We start from the raw sequence: 15,845 nt of genomic DNA, 5'->3' as shown, positions 1-15,845 counted from the left end.
ACTTAGGTTACTCAGGTTCCTAAAAACAGTAAAACCATTCAGTGTGGCTGTTTAATTTCAAAAATTGAATGGTAGCAGCTAATGAATTAAAGGCCAGAAATGTTTCAGAAAACATTGTTACGTGTCACATTTTATGTTGTTCACCACCACAGCTGATTTAAAAAAAAAAATGAGGGAACAAAATTGATTTTGTATGGATTTATATTTTCAGAAACTTCATTAGCCTTTGTAGATAAATAAAAAATCAGGTACAGGATTAACTCTTACAGCTTTGCCATTCCATGTATCTAAGTGCTTCATTTAGTGCTTAGCGTACAGCAAAGACACAAGAAAACCATGAGCTAAAAGAGAGGAGTGGGCCTTTTTGTTTAGGTTGACCTTATTAGTGGTTTACTGATAAAACTGAAAATTCACAGATCCATTTGTTGTTCCTTCAAAGCACCATCCATGTCCTGGTGACCAAAAGAGGAATGAAATTTTGGGGTAATTTCAAATTATTTTACCCTACAAACCTGAAATGAAACAAAGGACAGATCAAAATAAAATTAAGTGTATTTTTATTTTTTTACATTTAAAAGCAACACATAAGGGACCACTATGCCCCTATAGTAATTACCCAAGGATTATGAGTAATGACAGAGATTGCTGAATAATATAAACACAAGCCATTCAGCCGACTCTTTGGTATAAACATTTAATTTGAATGTGATCCTTCTATTTCACAAGATTATTTGATGATTATCCTGTGATGGAGTAAAGGGTCATCAAAGCTTGTCTATACACTTTTTTTTAAGATTTATTTTTATTTACACAAGAGCTGGGGTACAGGCCAGAGGAGTGGGAAGGTGAGAGAATTCACTAGAGACAGAGCGGGAAGCAGAACAGGCAGATGGACTGAAGACACTGCTGAGGGGAGCAGCGGCAAGGCAAGTGAGGTTTGCCACACCATGTGGGAATTTCCCTGGCCAGCCGAGAATTGAACCCATGCTGCAGAGGCTGCAGACAGCTTCAGAGTGCTGCGCTTAACCCACTGTGCCACCGGGGAGGCCCTGTACACTTTTTGATCGAAAAACTTTAGATTACGTTCCCATAAACAGATGAAATTCTAGGCATCCCCTGAAAGTACACTTTTAGCAGATGGAAGAGTGTGTCTGACCTGCAGGTGGACAAGCAGCCATTACTAATATATGCCAAATAGAACCATCTTTTCAAAAATCTTACAAAGCAAGCAGGCAATACCATGAACTTGAGACTTCCAAGTCAAGATAGTCAGAAATGAACAGAATGAAGACCAAAGCAAGTTGAACAACATGAAAAAAGAAAATTCTCTACAGGTAAAATTGGAAATTACATGAACTGGGAAAAATAGGTGGTCCATTTGTCAATGTAAAAAGTATTCATAAATTTACTCCACAAACCTGAATGTATAAAAACCACACTAAAACTTTAAAAAAATAAAGACATGGTTATTTTGAACTCCAATTCTCATCCCACCAATCTGAGAAGAAAATCATTATTTGTACTCTCCTCGTTCATCCAGTAGGGTGGCACAAAGCAGAGACACCACACTGCTTTATGGTGGACACCAGTCAACACTGATACATTCATTCCTCCCTTAGTCTCCTGCAATGACTCTTGAGAATTGTGCCATGTTTAATCATGGAAATATTTTTCTTTTTTGACTTTCTTTTTTTTTTTTAAATTATGACCAAGGTTGAATCTTCAACAACTCAAGCAAATGGCTTTCACCTTAAAATCCTCAGAGCAATTTCACCGGTCTCTCTACAAAGACTTCTTTTAATTTTATATATTTTTACATCATTTTTCATTTTTGCACAATGTATGCATTTTCATCTTGCTTAATGGAAATCTTTATCAATGCAAGGAACCCAGACACCCAGCGTCATGCCCACTGAGGTCGCACTATGTCCCTGGGTGCTGATTGTATGAGACCTCTGCTGTTTTAGTAAACACACTTCCTCCTGTCTTTTCCTATCTCAGATGAATCTCTCTTCCCTTAAGAAAGATTCACTATGTCCCCACCTCATCTCACATCACACTAAAATTACCTCTTTCCTATCCCTTTATGAGAACGATCTATCAAAATGTGTCAAAGAGCTTAGACTTAAAAAAAATATATTTCCAACATTTTTGTTTTAAGTTCCACTGTATAACCTTTGTACATGCCCAAGAAAAATAAGCCCTCCATAACTTGGAAAGAGGAAATTCAGTGAGGACAAATTAAGATCACAATTAATTATCCTGTCACTTAATGACCAAAAATGCAAAGAAAGGACAATTTTTCAAAAATGAGACACTATTATTGCTATTCATAAGTCAGGCCAGAAATTCCTAGCCATCTGTTATTACCCTCCCTACTTCCAACACCTAGTACTTTGATCCTTTCCTTTGTGCCCTGTTTCAACTTCCAATTGTCCCCTCTAGATTACTACCCCTCCTTTCTTCTTGATAGCCCCCACCATTGACTCTCTTGCCATAAGATTATACTCTGCGTTACTCACCCCTCCTTGCTGCAATGATATATAGAATCCCACATCCTTCCTTCTCATTCTTTAAAAATTTTAGCACTTGGCTGGCTGTCATTTCCTCCAACACTACTTCTGTTATAATTCCTGTTAGAGTTAGTATCTACTTTCATTATTCTGTCTACATCCTCCCTTCTGTAATCCATGTCTTCCTAATTTGACCACATTATCTCAACCACCTATTCCCACAGTAACACACTCTAGGCCATATCATTACCAACAATTATAATTGTTTGATAAAAGCTCTGTTTCAATTGCCCTACTCTCAAGACCACCACCATTATTACCCCTGCTGACTCTATCACTGCACTTAAAAAAGTCTTTGTCGCCATATGGACACATAATCCATTGATTATAACACCTCGTTACTGCCCTTTATACGCACACAAATATGTTCTCAATCCCTTACTTATTCAGATAAGATTGCATGATGCATCAACATACTCAGTCCTTTATATGGACGCTTAACTCCATTGACTTTCTTTTGCTTCACAAAATCACAGATTTCCCTGAATCAAACTTGTCTCTTCCACATAACTGATTGTGGTTGTAGAAAAACACACAACTGTGCTCACTAGTCTCACTTTAAATTCATGAATAAAAGCCACCAGTCACCTGGCAATGCCCCCAGTAACTTATACTGCATTACCCTAGTCTACTTACTCTCCCCACTCTCCTGGATGAAAAATTTGTGTTTTCTTCTCTGTCCTTATTTCTCTAAAATTTCCTCCTTCAAATATAGGGGAACCAAATAAGACATGGGGGGGGGGGATAATAACAATACAAAAATGCAACAAAACAAAACAAAAACAAATAGACAATTACAAACCAGAGACATCCTGCAGGGAGGAGGAGGGAGAGGGATCAAGGGGAGGCAGGGAGGGAGGAGCACAGGGGCCTGAGGTGATGGTGCACGGGTTACATTGGGGAAGGAAATTCTATGGGGACTACACCTGAGAGGGGCGGGGAGCAAACATTGTTTAAAAATGAACAATGATGCATATAAAGAAAAAAAGAGAAAATCTCCTTTATATTCATTCTCACTTAATGACCTGAATTCCTACTTCACTGAGCATAAAAATAGCCAGTGGTTACCACTTCTCAGCACATGTATCAAATTAACTCTCTGCAATCCTTCTCCAAAGACATTTTATATTAATTCCAATCACATTCATCTCTACCATTCCACAGAGAAGAATTAAAGGCCTCCTGTTAAGGTCATCAATGACCTCTACATTGTTAAATACAAAGCCATTTCTTCTGAGTTCTCATTTATTTAACATATCAGCAGTTTTTGTCAAAATTTATCACTCCTTCCTCAAAATACCCTCTGTTGGTTTCTGGGAGACCACTCTCTCCCGGTTTGTTTCCTATATTCCTGGTGCAGTGGATTGTGGCTATAGAAAAATATCCTAACTCTGCTATCTGGTCTCATTTCTTTCTCTTCTGGTTTCTTCTCATATTTCTGAACTTTAAATGTTGTAGTGCATCAAGGCTCAGTTTCACTACATTATATCACTTTAAATGTTTTTAATATTGTAGGGTAAAGAAAATGTCAGGCTTTTCTGCCCTTCCGCCATCAGGATAGATGATGGATCCTTGTCCTGAATGCATGCCTGATGGCGGGCACCTGGAATAGGGTGTTGGCATAGGTAGATGGGATTCACCTGAGCTAAGACTGTGCTTTTAAGGGCGGCGTCACTGGGACGCCAGCAGCAGCAGCAGTAGCAGCAGCAGCAGTAGAAGCCGAAGCCGAAAGAGAAGCCGAGAAGCAGCAGAACGAACGCTAGAGAGCCCAGATAGAGTGAAGACTTGCTGGGAGGCAGGCCTCCCAGCCCCCCAGCCAGCACCCCTGCCTGCCATATGCCTGGTGAACCCCAAATAAAAAACCTGCAAAACTACTGAGGACTCTGACTCCTCCTTTACCCGGTCTGCATGGGATCAGAAAACCTGCACTGTGCCCAGTCCTGCCTTTACAATTGGTGTAGTCGGCAGGATCCATGCAGATGGGTATTGGAGCCCTCCGAAGACCTGGAGGGACTAAGGAGAACAGACTGTTTGCCTGTGATGAAGCTGGAGGTGCCATGGCGGCACAGAAGGTGGATACGGTCCGAAGCTGTGGGACAAGACCTCGCATGGAGGAGACGCCCGAGAGGACCAGGCAACGACACTGGAAAGGACCAGGCAACGACACTGGAAAGGACCAGGCAATGACACCGGAAAGGACCAGCCAATGACCCCTGAGGCAGCAGGCCGCTGCTGATGCAGGGAGAGGCCAATGGACATGGACTGATAAACTTGGACTGACAATCCCGCCAGAAGGCAGAGGACCTTGCAGGTTGATATGTTTTGGGAACCTGGGGGTAGAACAGTTTTGTTTGTAAACCCCAGGAGATGGGAATCTGGGGGTGGCCAGTGGGCCTTGATGGCCAAAAGCAGCCTGTTATGCCCAGCAGCCAGGTGGAGGAGAAAAGCCAGCTAAGAAGGCAAAAGCTGGTACTGATGCTAAGTTGAGAAGCCCTGAGCGGCTGTTAAGCAGCCTGGTTATGCTGAAGCCCTGTGAGTAAAATCACCTGTGGGTGATGCCCTGCTCATTCTTGAGTGAGGGTGAGGAGCTGAGGAACCTGTCCTTGGGGGACGGGTGGGGAACGTGGCTTGGGGTGGAGCCCAAGCCAAATGCAGAGTTTTGATCCCCGACCCATGTGCCTGTGCAGTGGGTTGGCTTGAGTGCAGGGGTCTGCGAGTCGCATTAGTGGCTGTGAAGGCCGAGTGTTGGAGCGACTGCAGACAGAAACCCTGAGGGTTGGCGATTACCCCCAACAGAATAAAATTGCCAATCCCAGAGCTAGTGCATCCTGGGGGCAGATGCTGTGTGTGCCTTGTAGCCGAGACTACAGCCAGAGAAGGCCAGGAAGCCTGACAGCTCCTGGTGTGATATAGTAGATGCCGTGAGTGATTCCCCTCCCTCGTATGAGCAGTGCCTTCGGCAGCAGATTTGGTGGCTCATCTGCTGGTACCAATAATTGTCTTTTGCACTAGGTTGGGGCCCTGCCTGGACTTATTTGTGTTCTGTTGTATTTTGTTATATTTGATGTATTTGCTTTTGTGGGCCGTGGCTGCATTGTTTGTTTGCTTAGAAAATTGTATATATATGTATAGACTGCATGGCAGAAAACACTGAGGGGGTGGACTGTAGGGTAAAGAAAATGTCAGGCTTTTCTGCCCTTCCGCCATCAGGATAGATGATGGATCCTTGTCCTGAATGCATGCCTGATGGCAGGCACCTGGAATAGGGTGTTGGCATAGGTAGATGGGATTCACCTGAGCTAAGACTGTGCTTTTAAGGGCGGCGTCACGGGGACGCCAGCAGCAGCAGCAGTAGCAGCAGCAGCAGTAGAAGCCGAAGCCGAAAGAGAAGCCGAGAAGCAACAGAACGAACGCTAGAGAACCCAGATAGAGTGAAGACTTGCTGGGAGGCAGGCCTCCCAGCCCCCCATCCAGCACCCCTGCCTGCCATATGCCTGGTGAACCCCAAATAAAAAACCTGCAAAACTACTGAGGACTCTGACTCCTCCTTTACCCGGTCTGCATGGGATCAGAAAACCTGCACTGTGCCCAGTCCTGCCTTTACAAATATCTTATTACATCTACAACAATAGATGTTATATCTATTCTCATTCATTTCAATGTCATCTGTACACTGACAATACCCAAATAATTATTACCAGCCTGAATAACTCTTCTGAGCTCTAGACTCTCATAACCTACTGCTTATATGAGACATTCATTTATTTTTTAAAAGCTTTATTGATACATTATTTGCATACCATAAACTTCACAGCTTTTAAAGTGTACAATTCAATGGCTCATAATACATTCAAAGGTTGTACAAGCATCACCATAAACAAATCTTAAAACATTTCATGACCTCATAAAGAAACCTCATGCCCACGAGTACTTACACACTATTACCTGTTTTATAGGTGCTTGGTCCACTATTTACTGTGAGTATATCTTTGAAAGCGAGATCTTATTTTCTCTCTCATATGTTTTCATGCTTTTATTTACTGCCTTTTGAGTTTAAATGAGTCCCTTTAGCATTTCTTGTAATGCCAGTTTAGTGGTGATTAATCTTTAGTTTTTGCTTGTCTGGAAAGCTCTTGATCTCTCCTTCAAATCTGAATGATCATTTTGGTGGGCATAGAATGATTGGTTGGAAGTTTTTTACTTTATGAACTTTGAGTATGTCATGTCACTCCCTTCAAACCTACAATGTTTCTGCTGAAAACTATGGTGATAAACTCTGGAGCTTCCCTTGCATGTGACACCTGCTTTCCTCTTACTGCCTTTAAAATCCTCTTTAATTATAATGTGATTCAGTATAGGTGTCTTTAGGCTCTTATTTGGAACTTCCGGGGCTCCTTTACCTTAATGTCTGCTGCTTTCCCCAGATTAGATGTTTTCAGTGATTATTGCTTCAAATGTATTTCTGGGCCCTTTGCTTATTTTTCTGGGAACCCTGTAGTGTGAATATTCCCTTTCATGTTATCCCAGAGATCTCTTGTTGTATCTTTTTTTTTTTTTTTAAGATTTTTTTAAAATTTATTTCTACAAGCACTGGGCACAGTCAGAAGCACGGAAAGGTGAGAGAATTCACCAGAGCCAGAGCGGGGAACAGAACAGGCAGACTGACGAAGTACACTGCTGAGGGGAGCAGCAAGCAGCAGGATAGGTCTGCGTGCCATGTGGGCCCCTCACTGGCGCCCGGGGATCGAACCGGCGCTGCAGAGGCTGTGGGCAGCTTCACAGCCCAGCGCTCAACCACTGTGCCACCAGAGGAGGCCTGTATCTTTATTTTTTTAATACTTCTTTCATTTTTATGCTCTTTCTGGATGAGTTCTGGGGGTCTTCCAGTACACTTATTCATTCTTCTGCTTTATCCATTCTGTTGTTGTACCTCTCTGTTGTATTTTTAGTTCTATTATTGCATTCCTCAACTCTGTGAATTCTGTTTGAAAGTTCCTTAATTTTTCTACTTCATCCATTCTTCTCCAAAGACCATTGAGCATCTTTATAGCCATTACTTTCAATTTTCCCTCAGGTAGTTTTCTTATCTCCATATTTTAGGATCTTTTTCCAGAGTTTTGTTTTGCTTTTTCGTTTGGGTTGCGTTTTCCTGTTTTCCCATTTTCCTTGATTCTCTCTGCTTATTTCTGTTTTAGGCAACACTACTACCTGTTCTAGGACTGAGGGTTTAGTTTTATGCAAATAATGTCACTTGGCATCTCGGTTCTCCAGGTAGCTGCTGGAGGTGTGCCCTTTTGTGCTCTGCATCCACCTTCCTGATGCGTCATGGCAGTGCTGTGGGTAGGGTGCTTTGCTTGGGTTTGGCTCAACCTTGGACTAAGGTGTGCCGAGTGGATGGTGCTGTGGGTCCAGACTTGGTGTGTGGCTGCCTGGTATTGCTGCCAGATATACCCAGTGTATGTAGGCTAACTGCCATGTTGGTGCTCGCTGGTCCAACAGCAGTGCACAGTGCCAGTATCAGCCTGTGGTGTTACAAGGGGGGCTACCAATGGGAAGTGTGGCCCTCAGCTAGAAACTATGTTTCAAGATGTATTCTGGTGTAACTTGGGTGCTGGTAGTGGTAGCTGTAGTACGGGCTTTAGGACCCAGTGGCTGGGGCCTTGTAGACCTGGCTCTGACCAACAGGCCTGATTTGCAGGTACAGAGGATCTTGTGGGTGCGGCTGGGGCCCTCAACTAGGGTCTTGCTGTGCCGGGCAGGATGCTCAAGCATTTGGAGGCTACTGTTCTGACAGCATGGGCAGATGAGCCAGACTGACAGCATGACCAGGTGGGAACTTGCAGAGGGTGGAGCACAATTTCTGGTTTTCAGGGTGCCGGGCCTGACATGCCTCAGACTGTCAGGGGAGTGCAGCATATACTGGAGTCCACTTGCTAGCAGGCCACGCTGTAGCTAAGTACCTTGGGATGTTTGCTGGTTGTAAGGCACTGCATGCTTGTAAGCGGTGGTGGTAGCAAGTGGTGGCTAACAGGGGTCAGTGCTGTTTGTGTACCAGGGGCAGAACCTCATACCTGTTACCTCTTGGTCCCTTGGTTGGCTATTTCCCAAGGGTGTGTGGATTCTCATCAGTGATCCATGCTCCACGTCTAATAGTATAGAGTGAGTTCCAAGATGGCACCCACCCACACTGTTACCAGCAAAGGTGAAAAGGTTGCCCAAATGGTGCTGGTGGTGACTTTGATCCCATCCATAGCACAGATTGCCTTTCAATTTTGGTTCTCTCACTTCATTCAGTGATATACTGTAGTTTTGCCTGCAGAAGACTTGTATCTTTTGTTATATATAGCCCTAAGTATCTCATTATTTTTGATGCCACTCCATTTGGTTTTTTTTAATATTTATTTATTTATACAAGAACTGGGGTACAGGTCAGAGGCGTGGGAGGGTGAGAGAATTCACCAGAGACAGAGCAGGTTGCAAAACAGGCAGATGAACCGAAGACACTGCTGAGGGGAGCAGCAGGCAAGGCACGAGAGGTCTGCCACGCCATGTGGGTTTCTCCCTGGCTGCCTGGGAATCGCACCCACACTGCAGAGGCTTCGGACAGCTTCACAGCTTGGTGCTCAACCTGCTGCGCCACCAGGGAGGCCCAATGCCATTCCATTTGTAAATGGAATTATATTCTTATTTTCCCTTTTGTATTTGTTACCTAAAATTCTCGGTTTTAAATTTCTCAGTGAGCAAATCCCCAAAAATTTTATGCCTGAGTTTTATTGACTAACTAGCACAATATTAACCGCATAACCATTTAACACATATTGCTAAGACCCTACTCAAAATTTGCGAGTCACTGAATGCAAGGATTAAATACATAAATATTTCACATTCCATAACACCAAAGGAAAGGGTGGAAATATGTTATCGAAAAGACATTTTAAAAGGTTACAGTTATTTGCTTGTTTCCACTCTGTAACATCCAAAACTGCTAACTGCTAATATTTTAAAAGAGGTAAATTTAGTTCAACCCAAATATCTCAAAATAAATTTAAAAAACAGTATATTTTAAATCCGTGGAGTAGTAAAAGATTTACCAACAGATAAATAATCATGTCTGACAAAAGGATGGAATAAAATTTCATTTTCTATAATATAAATTTGACTATATTTGATTTTTTGAAGTTTTCATAAATAGGATTATTCCAAATTTTGCTTTCCAGTTGTTCCTTGGAATATAGTTGAATATAGTTGAATATGGGAATATTGTTGAATTTTGTTTATTGACTGTGTATCCTATTACTTTGCTAAATTAGCTTGACTGGTTATCAAATGTAGAACTAACCTTGCGTTGCTGGCATAAATCTCACTTGCTGGTAGTTCACAATTCTTTTTATATACTGTTGGATTCCATCAGCAAATATTTTGTTGAGGATTTTTTTATTTAGATTCATGAGAAATATTCATCTGTGGTTTTTATATGAGAATTATATTTGTCTGACTTTGGTATGTGAATAATACTGACTTCATAAAAGTATTTGGGAAACATTTATCCCTCTTATTTTCTGGAAAAGATTTTGAAATCTGGTGTGAATTCTTCTTTCAATATTTATTAGAATTCTTCAGAAAACCATACAAGCCTAAAGATTTCTTTTGGGAGAGTTTTAAATTATGAGCTAAATTCCTTTAATAGTAATGGGGCTGTTTGGATTATTTAATCCATCTTCATTAAGTTTTAGTAGTTTATTGATTTTGAAGACTGGTACAATTCTTCTAAGTCTTTCATAGAATTTCCTTATTTTAATGGTTGCACGATCTTTAGTTATATTCCCTGCTCTGGCCTTGTTAGTGGTGATTTGTGTCCTCTATTTCTATACTATTTCTGTCTTACTAGAGGTTTATCAATTTTATTGATTTTTTGAAAACCAGGCCTTAGTTTTCTTGATTTTATTCTATAGCTTTCCAATTTTCACATTCATCGATTCTTACTCTTTAATAGTCTCTTCCTTCCTGCTATGGATTTATTTTACTCTTCCTATTTCCTTGAGGTAGGGACTTAGATTATTTACTTGAAACCTTTCCTTGTTTCTAATGTAGGGATCTGGTGCTATAAATATGGTAAGTTTATATCTGTCATTTCATTTTTTCTACTTCCTCTTGTTCTCTTCGTATTCCTCTCTTCTTGACTTCCTGTGGGTTATTTGATTATTACTAAATCATTTATTGTTTTGCATATCTGGTGCCATGCTTTCATGCCAGGGATAAATCCTGCTTGATCATTATATATGATCCTTTTAATGTCCTGTTTAATTTGGTTTTCTAAGACTTTGTTGAGAATTTTTGTGTCTATGTTTTATCAGAGATACCCGTTTGTTGTTTTATTCTCTTACAGAGCCCCTTTCTTTCTTTGTATCAGGGCAACGCTGGCCTCAAAAGTGGATTTGAACACCTGAAAGGAGAAATCCTATACTATCAAAAAAAATTAACAAGGATATAAAACAATGGTACTTCATTAAAAAAATAAAATGGGCTTCCGGCGCCGCTGCGGGCCAGGTTAAAGATGGCGGTGGCAGGGTCCGGCGTTTCTAGGCTGCTGGGTCGGTCCTGGCCACGGCTGGGCCAGCCTATGTTGAGCGGCGCCCACGGCGAAGAGGGCTCAGCTCGCATGTGGAAGGCTCTCACCTACTTCGTCGCGCTCCCTGGGGTGGCAGTGAGCATGCTGAATGTCTTCCTGAAGTCGAAACATGGAGAGCATGAGAGACCCGAGTTTGTCGCCTACCCCCATCTCCGCATCAGGGCTAAGCCTTTTCCCTGGGGAGATGGTAACCATACTCTATTCCACAATGCTCATGTGAATCCACTGCCCACCGGCTATGAAGAGGATTAAAGAGAACCTGCACCATTACCTAAGCACTTGGGACCACAACCCTGGCTTGGAACATAACTCTGCACACGGACCAGAAAAATGTACGGGACCTTAAGCTCACTTCTTGTATCAAATGCTGACCATTATACTTATCTCCCATCTCTGCTTAATGGCAGGTGATGGCTTAAATAAATAACTTGATTGGTCATGAAAAAAAAAATAAAATAAAATGGGCTTGAGAGTATTACCTCCTCTTCATTTTTTGAAAGATTGTCAGGAGGATTGGCATTGATTCTTCTTTAAATATTTGCTTGTTAGAATTCTTCAGTGAAACCCTCTAGTCCTGGATTTTTCGTTATTGGGAGTTTTTTCATTAGTGATTTAATCTTTTAACCCATTATAGCCTCTTCATATTTTCTATCTATTCATGATTCAATTTTGTTTAAGTTGTATGTTTCCAGGAATTTATCCATTTCTTCTATTTACCCAATTAGGGAGCAAATAATTCTTATAGTAGTCTCTTGGGATCTTTTGTGTTTCTGTGGGATCAGTTTTAATGTCTCCTCTTTCATTTCTGACTTTGAGTTTTCTCTCCCTTTTTTATTTGTCTTGCTAAACATTTGTTGACTTTGCTTATCCTTCTAAAAATCAGTTCAGTTTCATTGATCTTTATTATTTTTCTGAACACTTTCATTTATTTCTGTTGTGATTTTTGCTTGTTTCCTTCCTTCTGCTAAGTAGATTGACTTTGTTCTTTCTCTAGCCCCATGAGGTATAAAACTTAGTTGTTAATTTTGAGAGCTTTATTTTTTGTTAATATAGACATTTATTACTATAAACTTCCCTCTTACAACTGCTTTTACAGCATCCCATAGATTTTGGTGTTTTGTTTTCCATTTTCTTCATTTTTGATCTTTTTTATTTCTTTTTTTTATTTCTCTCCTGACCCATGTGTAGTTTAATTTTCACATGTTTGTAAATATTCCAGGTTCTTGTTGTTGATTTGTAGTTTCATACTTTGTGGTTTGAAATGATACTTGATATGATTTCAGTCTTCCTAAATTTGCTAAGACTTTTTGTGTCCTTTCAAATTATCTATCCTGGGATATCTTCCATGAATGTTTGATAAGACTGTACATTCAGCTGTTGGTGGCATAAAGTCCTATTTATGTCTGTTAGGTCCATTTGCTCAATATTATGGCTAAATCCAACATTCCCTAGTTCATTTTCTGTTTGGATGACCTATCCATTGCTGAAGTGGGGTGTTGAAATTCCATACTACTATTGTACTATCTGTTTCTCCCTTCATTTCTGTTAGTATTTGCTTAATATATTAGATGCCAGGATGTTGTTTCACTCTAAGGTGGTCACAGAATCCAGCAGCAGCTCGGAAAGCAGTGCTGGGCATGCAGAAAATGCACACAGAACAGTCCCAACCTGGTTGTGCAAACTGGAGACACCTCTGTGGCCTTTCCTTCCATAGTGCTTCCAAGTAAAGCATCCAGGATAGAGAGATCCATCTGTCAGTGTCACTTCCATCTCCTCCTTTTGTTTCACACCTCAAAAAGAGGTTGCCTCTCTCCTTCCTCCTTCCAAGAAGCCCTCCATTCAAAAATCCACCTCATGAAATGCTGGGAGTTGTAGTCCAAAGCATCTGAGATGGTGGCAAAGACATGGGGTGGGAACGAGGCACCTCTTCCTGAGAACTCAGCAAAGGCTCTTTCTTCCATGGAGACATATCCTGTAACAGTATCAAGCTTGGCTTTCAAAGGGAACCAAACTAGACAAACCCATAAAAAATAGGTTAAAGAAATGAAAAATATAATTCTCAAAAGAAACAAAAATAACTTAAAAAGTCCTTAAATATATGGCCCACTCATAATGAAGGAAATATGAACGGAAACAAAGAATCCATTTATCTGTCAAATAAAAATGGTTAAAGATTTTTATATGCCAATTGTATGTGCTATTGTTACAATCTCTTTTTAAGGCAATCTGACATAATTTTCAATATACACATTTGCTTTGATCAGAAATTTTATTTCTAGATATATGTATGACAGATGTACTCACACAGGCACACAGGAATATGCACAAAAATGTTTGTTGCAGGTTGGTTATAATAAAGCACTGCACTGGGTGGAGGAAAGCACTGAATTTCCATGAGTGGGTAATTGGTTTGGAAAGTATGGTAAATCCATACAGCCCAAAATATACCATTAACAAAAATAGAGCTCATCTATGTGGACCCATTGATTCATTAAAATGATAATGCTAGGTGTAAAATATACATAGCATATTTATGAATTATTTATTATATTGCAAAATAACTTTAACATTAACAGGTATTGCCACTGAGAAAGGAAAATAATGTGTTAGTGTTTTAAATATGACTTTTTTATTTTTGGTATCTTTGTACTTTCAGAAAGTTTAGTCATGCCCAAATATTGCTCTTTCAATTACAAAATATTTGCCAAATAAATAATGGATATTATGTTCTTCAATTATAATTGAAATTAATCTTTAATGTTAGCTATTGATTTCAGAGAGGAAAACTATTTGTTCTGTAGTATGTGCATAGAAAAATAGATCACCAAAATGTTAAAAGTAATTGTCTATATAGATACAGGACTATATTTTATTTATTCTTTAGAATTTTCTGAATTGGTTGTAAGTGCATGTATTACTTTGACAATAAAATAATAAATGTCTCTTCCCTTAAAATTTTTTTTTATAAATTCTGCATAACATGTCTGGATGTCACCATCATCCTTCACATTGCAAATCTCCTCTGTCCTATTACCAGCTGAAATTGGTGTTTTGCAACTAAATTTCCAATGTGTGCATGTGTAGAGGTTCCCCACACCAACAAGCAATTCTCAGATGCCAGCAGGTAATTCAATTCAATTGAGCTTAATTCTGCCACTATCTACCTGGGGATAGCATAAGATTCTAAAGATGAAGGCCTTAGTCTCCCAAGACTGCCTTCTATTTCAAATGCCAGTCACAAGCCCAGGTTGTGGCAGTGCTTCCAACCAATTGGTTACAAATTACAGGTTCCCACGACCCTCTGCCCTAGATTTCAGGTGTTAGTTATTTATGACCTACTGGCTATAAAACAAAAGTTCCTACAAACCACATCTCGGGTTTGATTAATTTGCTAGAGTGGCTCACAGAATTCAAGAAGTCCATTTAATCACTACATTACTGACTTTTTATGACTATTATGATAGGATATAACTCAGGGAACAGCCAGATGGAACGGCATAAGGCAAAGTATGAGGAAAGGGCATGGGGGCTCCCATGTTCTCTGCAGGTAAACCACAACTCACAAAGCTTCCCGGAAACTCTCAAAAACCTCTCCTCTTGGGTTTTTAATGGAGGCTCCATTGATAGGTGCAACTGATTAAATCACTGGCTATTTCAATTGCTTCAATCTCCTGCTCTGCTACCATCCTGATAGTCTGGGTTAGGAATAGAAGTTCCAATCCTCTAAACACCTGGTTGGTTCTCCTGGCAACCAATCACCATCCTTAGGTGCTTCCAAAAGTCACCTCATTTACATAATAAAGTGTACCTTTAGCACTCTCAACACCTAGGAAATTCTAAGGCTTTTGGGAACTGTAAGCCAGGAAGCCAGGAACAGTGGATGAAGACCATTTATGTTGACAGATACGCTTTGGGCGTGTGAAGGTATGACAATCTATTACGAACTATTCCTTTTCTCTTGACTCCCCTACTTGTTCTGATCGCTGCTGGTATTGGAGCAGAATCAGGCAGAAAAGGAGCCATAGAATTCCCTCACCTGGACACTTGAGATGAGACCTTCAATGCAATATCTATTAAGAAGAATATGATTTTTCTCCTGGATTAGATGAAACTGCAACTGTTTGATATTGGGATTATAGTTCTAATGCAATTATTATTTCAGTTGGACATTTGGTAACTAACAAAATCAGAAGATAGAAATGGCATCTGTTTTCCTATTTAAATTCAGGAAGAAAATGACTCTTACATTGCTTTTCCTATGAACCATACTAGCCACTAAGTGGAGCTGTAGGCTCAAGTATGAGAAGTGTGAATCATGAGTTCAATTATTTCATGAAATAGATACAGTGATGTTCTTGGAGTTCTCTAAGAATATTATGACAAAAATTCAGGTCTTTTTTCTTCCCAAAATTTCACTCCCTTATTCAAAATGAGTATTCAGAAGCTGGGAAGTTGAAGGGATAAATGAGATCACTTAGAAGGTCTAAAGATGGGATACATAAGTGACATTCAGTTTCATTATTCCACTTCATAGCAGATTATTTAAAACAATTGCATGTTACAGAATGTACAATTTCAATATTCTAGAATGTTGTCTTTTTATTTTAAAATTCAGCTTCCTGATTTTCTTTTACTATTCCACT

The 15,845-nt window shown here is 40.2% G+C and overlaps 1 protein-coding gene across 1 annotated transcript; it reads left to right on the top strand.

The window, feature by feature from the left end:
- Positions 1-11,127: 11,127 nt before the first annotated feature.
- Positions 11,128-11,488, top strand: LOC119246585 (cytochrome c oxidase subunit 6A1, mitochondrial-like). The gene has a single exon (XM_037512944.2). The coding sequence runs from the start codon at positions 11,128-11,130 to the stop codon at positions 11,452-11,454; it is 327 nt and encodes a 108-aa protein (XP_037368841.1). The 3' UTR covers positions 11,455-11,488.
- Positions 11,489-15,845: the final 4,357 nt, after the last annotated feature.

This window comes from Talpa occidentalis, unplaced genomic scaffold (genome assembly GCF_014898055.3).
Source record: "Talpa occidentalis isolate TD23 unplaced genomic scaffold, MPIMG_talOcc4v2.1 talOcc4.15, whole genome shotgun sequence".
Classification (NCBI taxonomy): domain Eukaryota; kingdom Metazoa; phylum Chordata; class Mammalia; order Eulipotyphla; family Talpidae; genus Talpa; species Talpa occidentalis.
Note: the sequence above shows the minus strand (reverse complement) of the source record. Positions and strands in the feature narration are given on the sequence as shown.

What these genes read in the sequence shown, in the direction of transcription:
- LOC119246585 (XM_037512944.2), top strand. Translation starts at nt 11,128, where the DNA reads ATGGCGGTGGCAGGGTCCGGCGTTTCTAGGCTGCTGGGTCGGTCCTGG.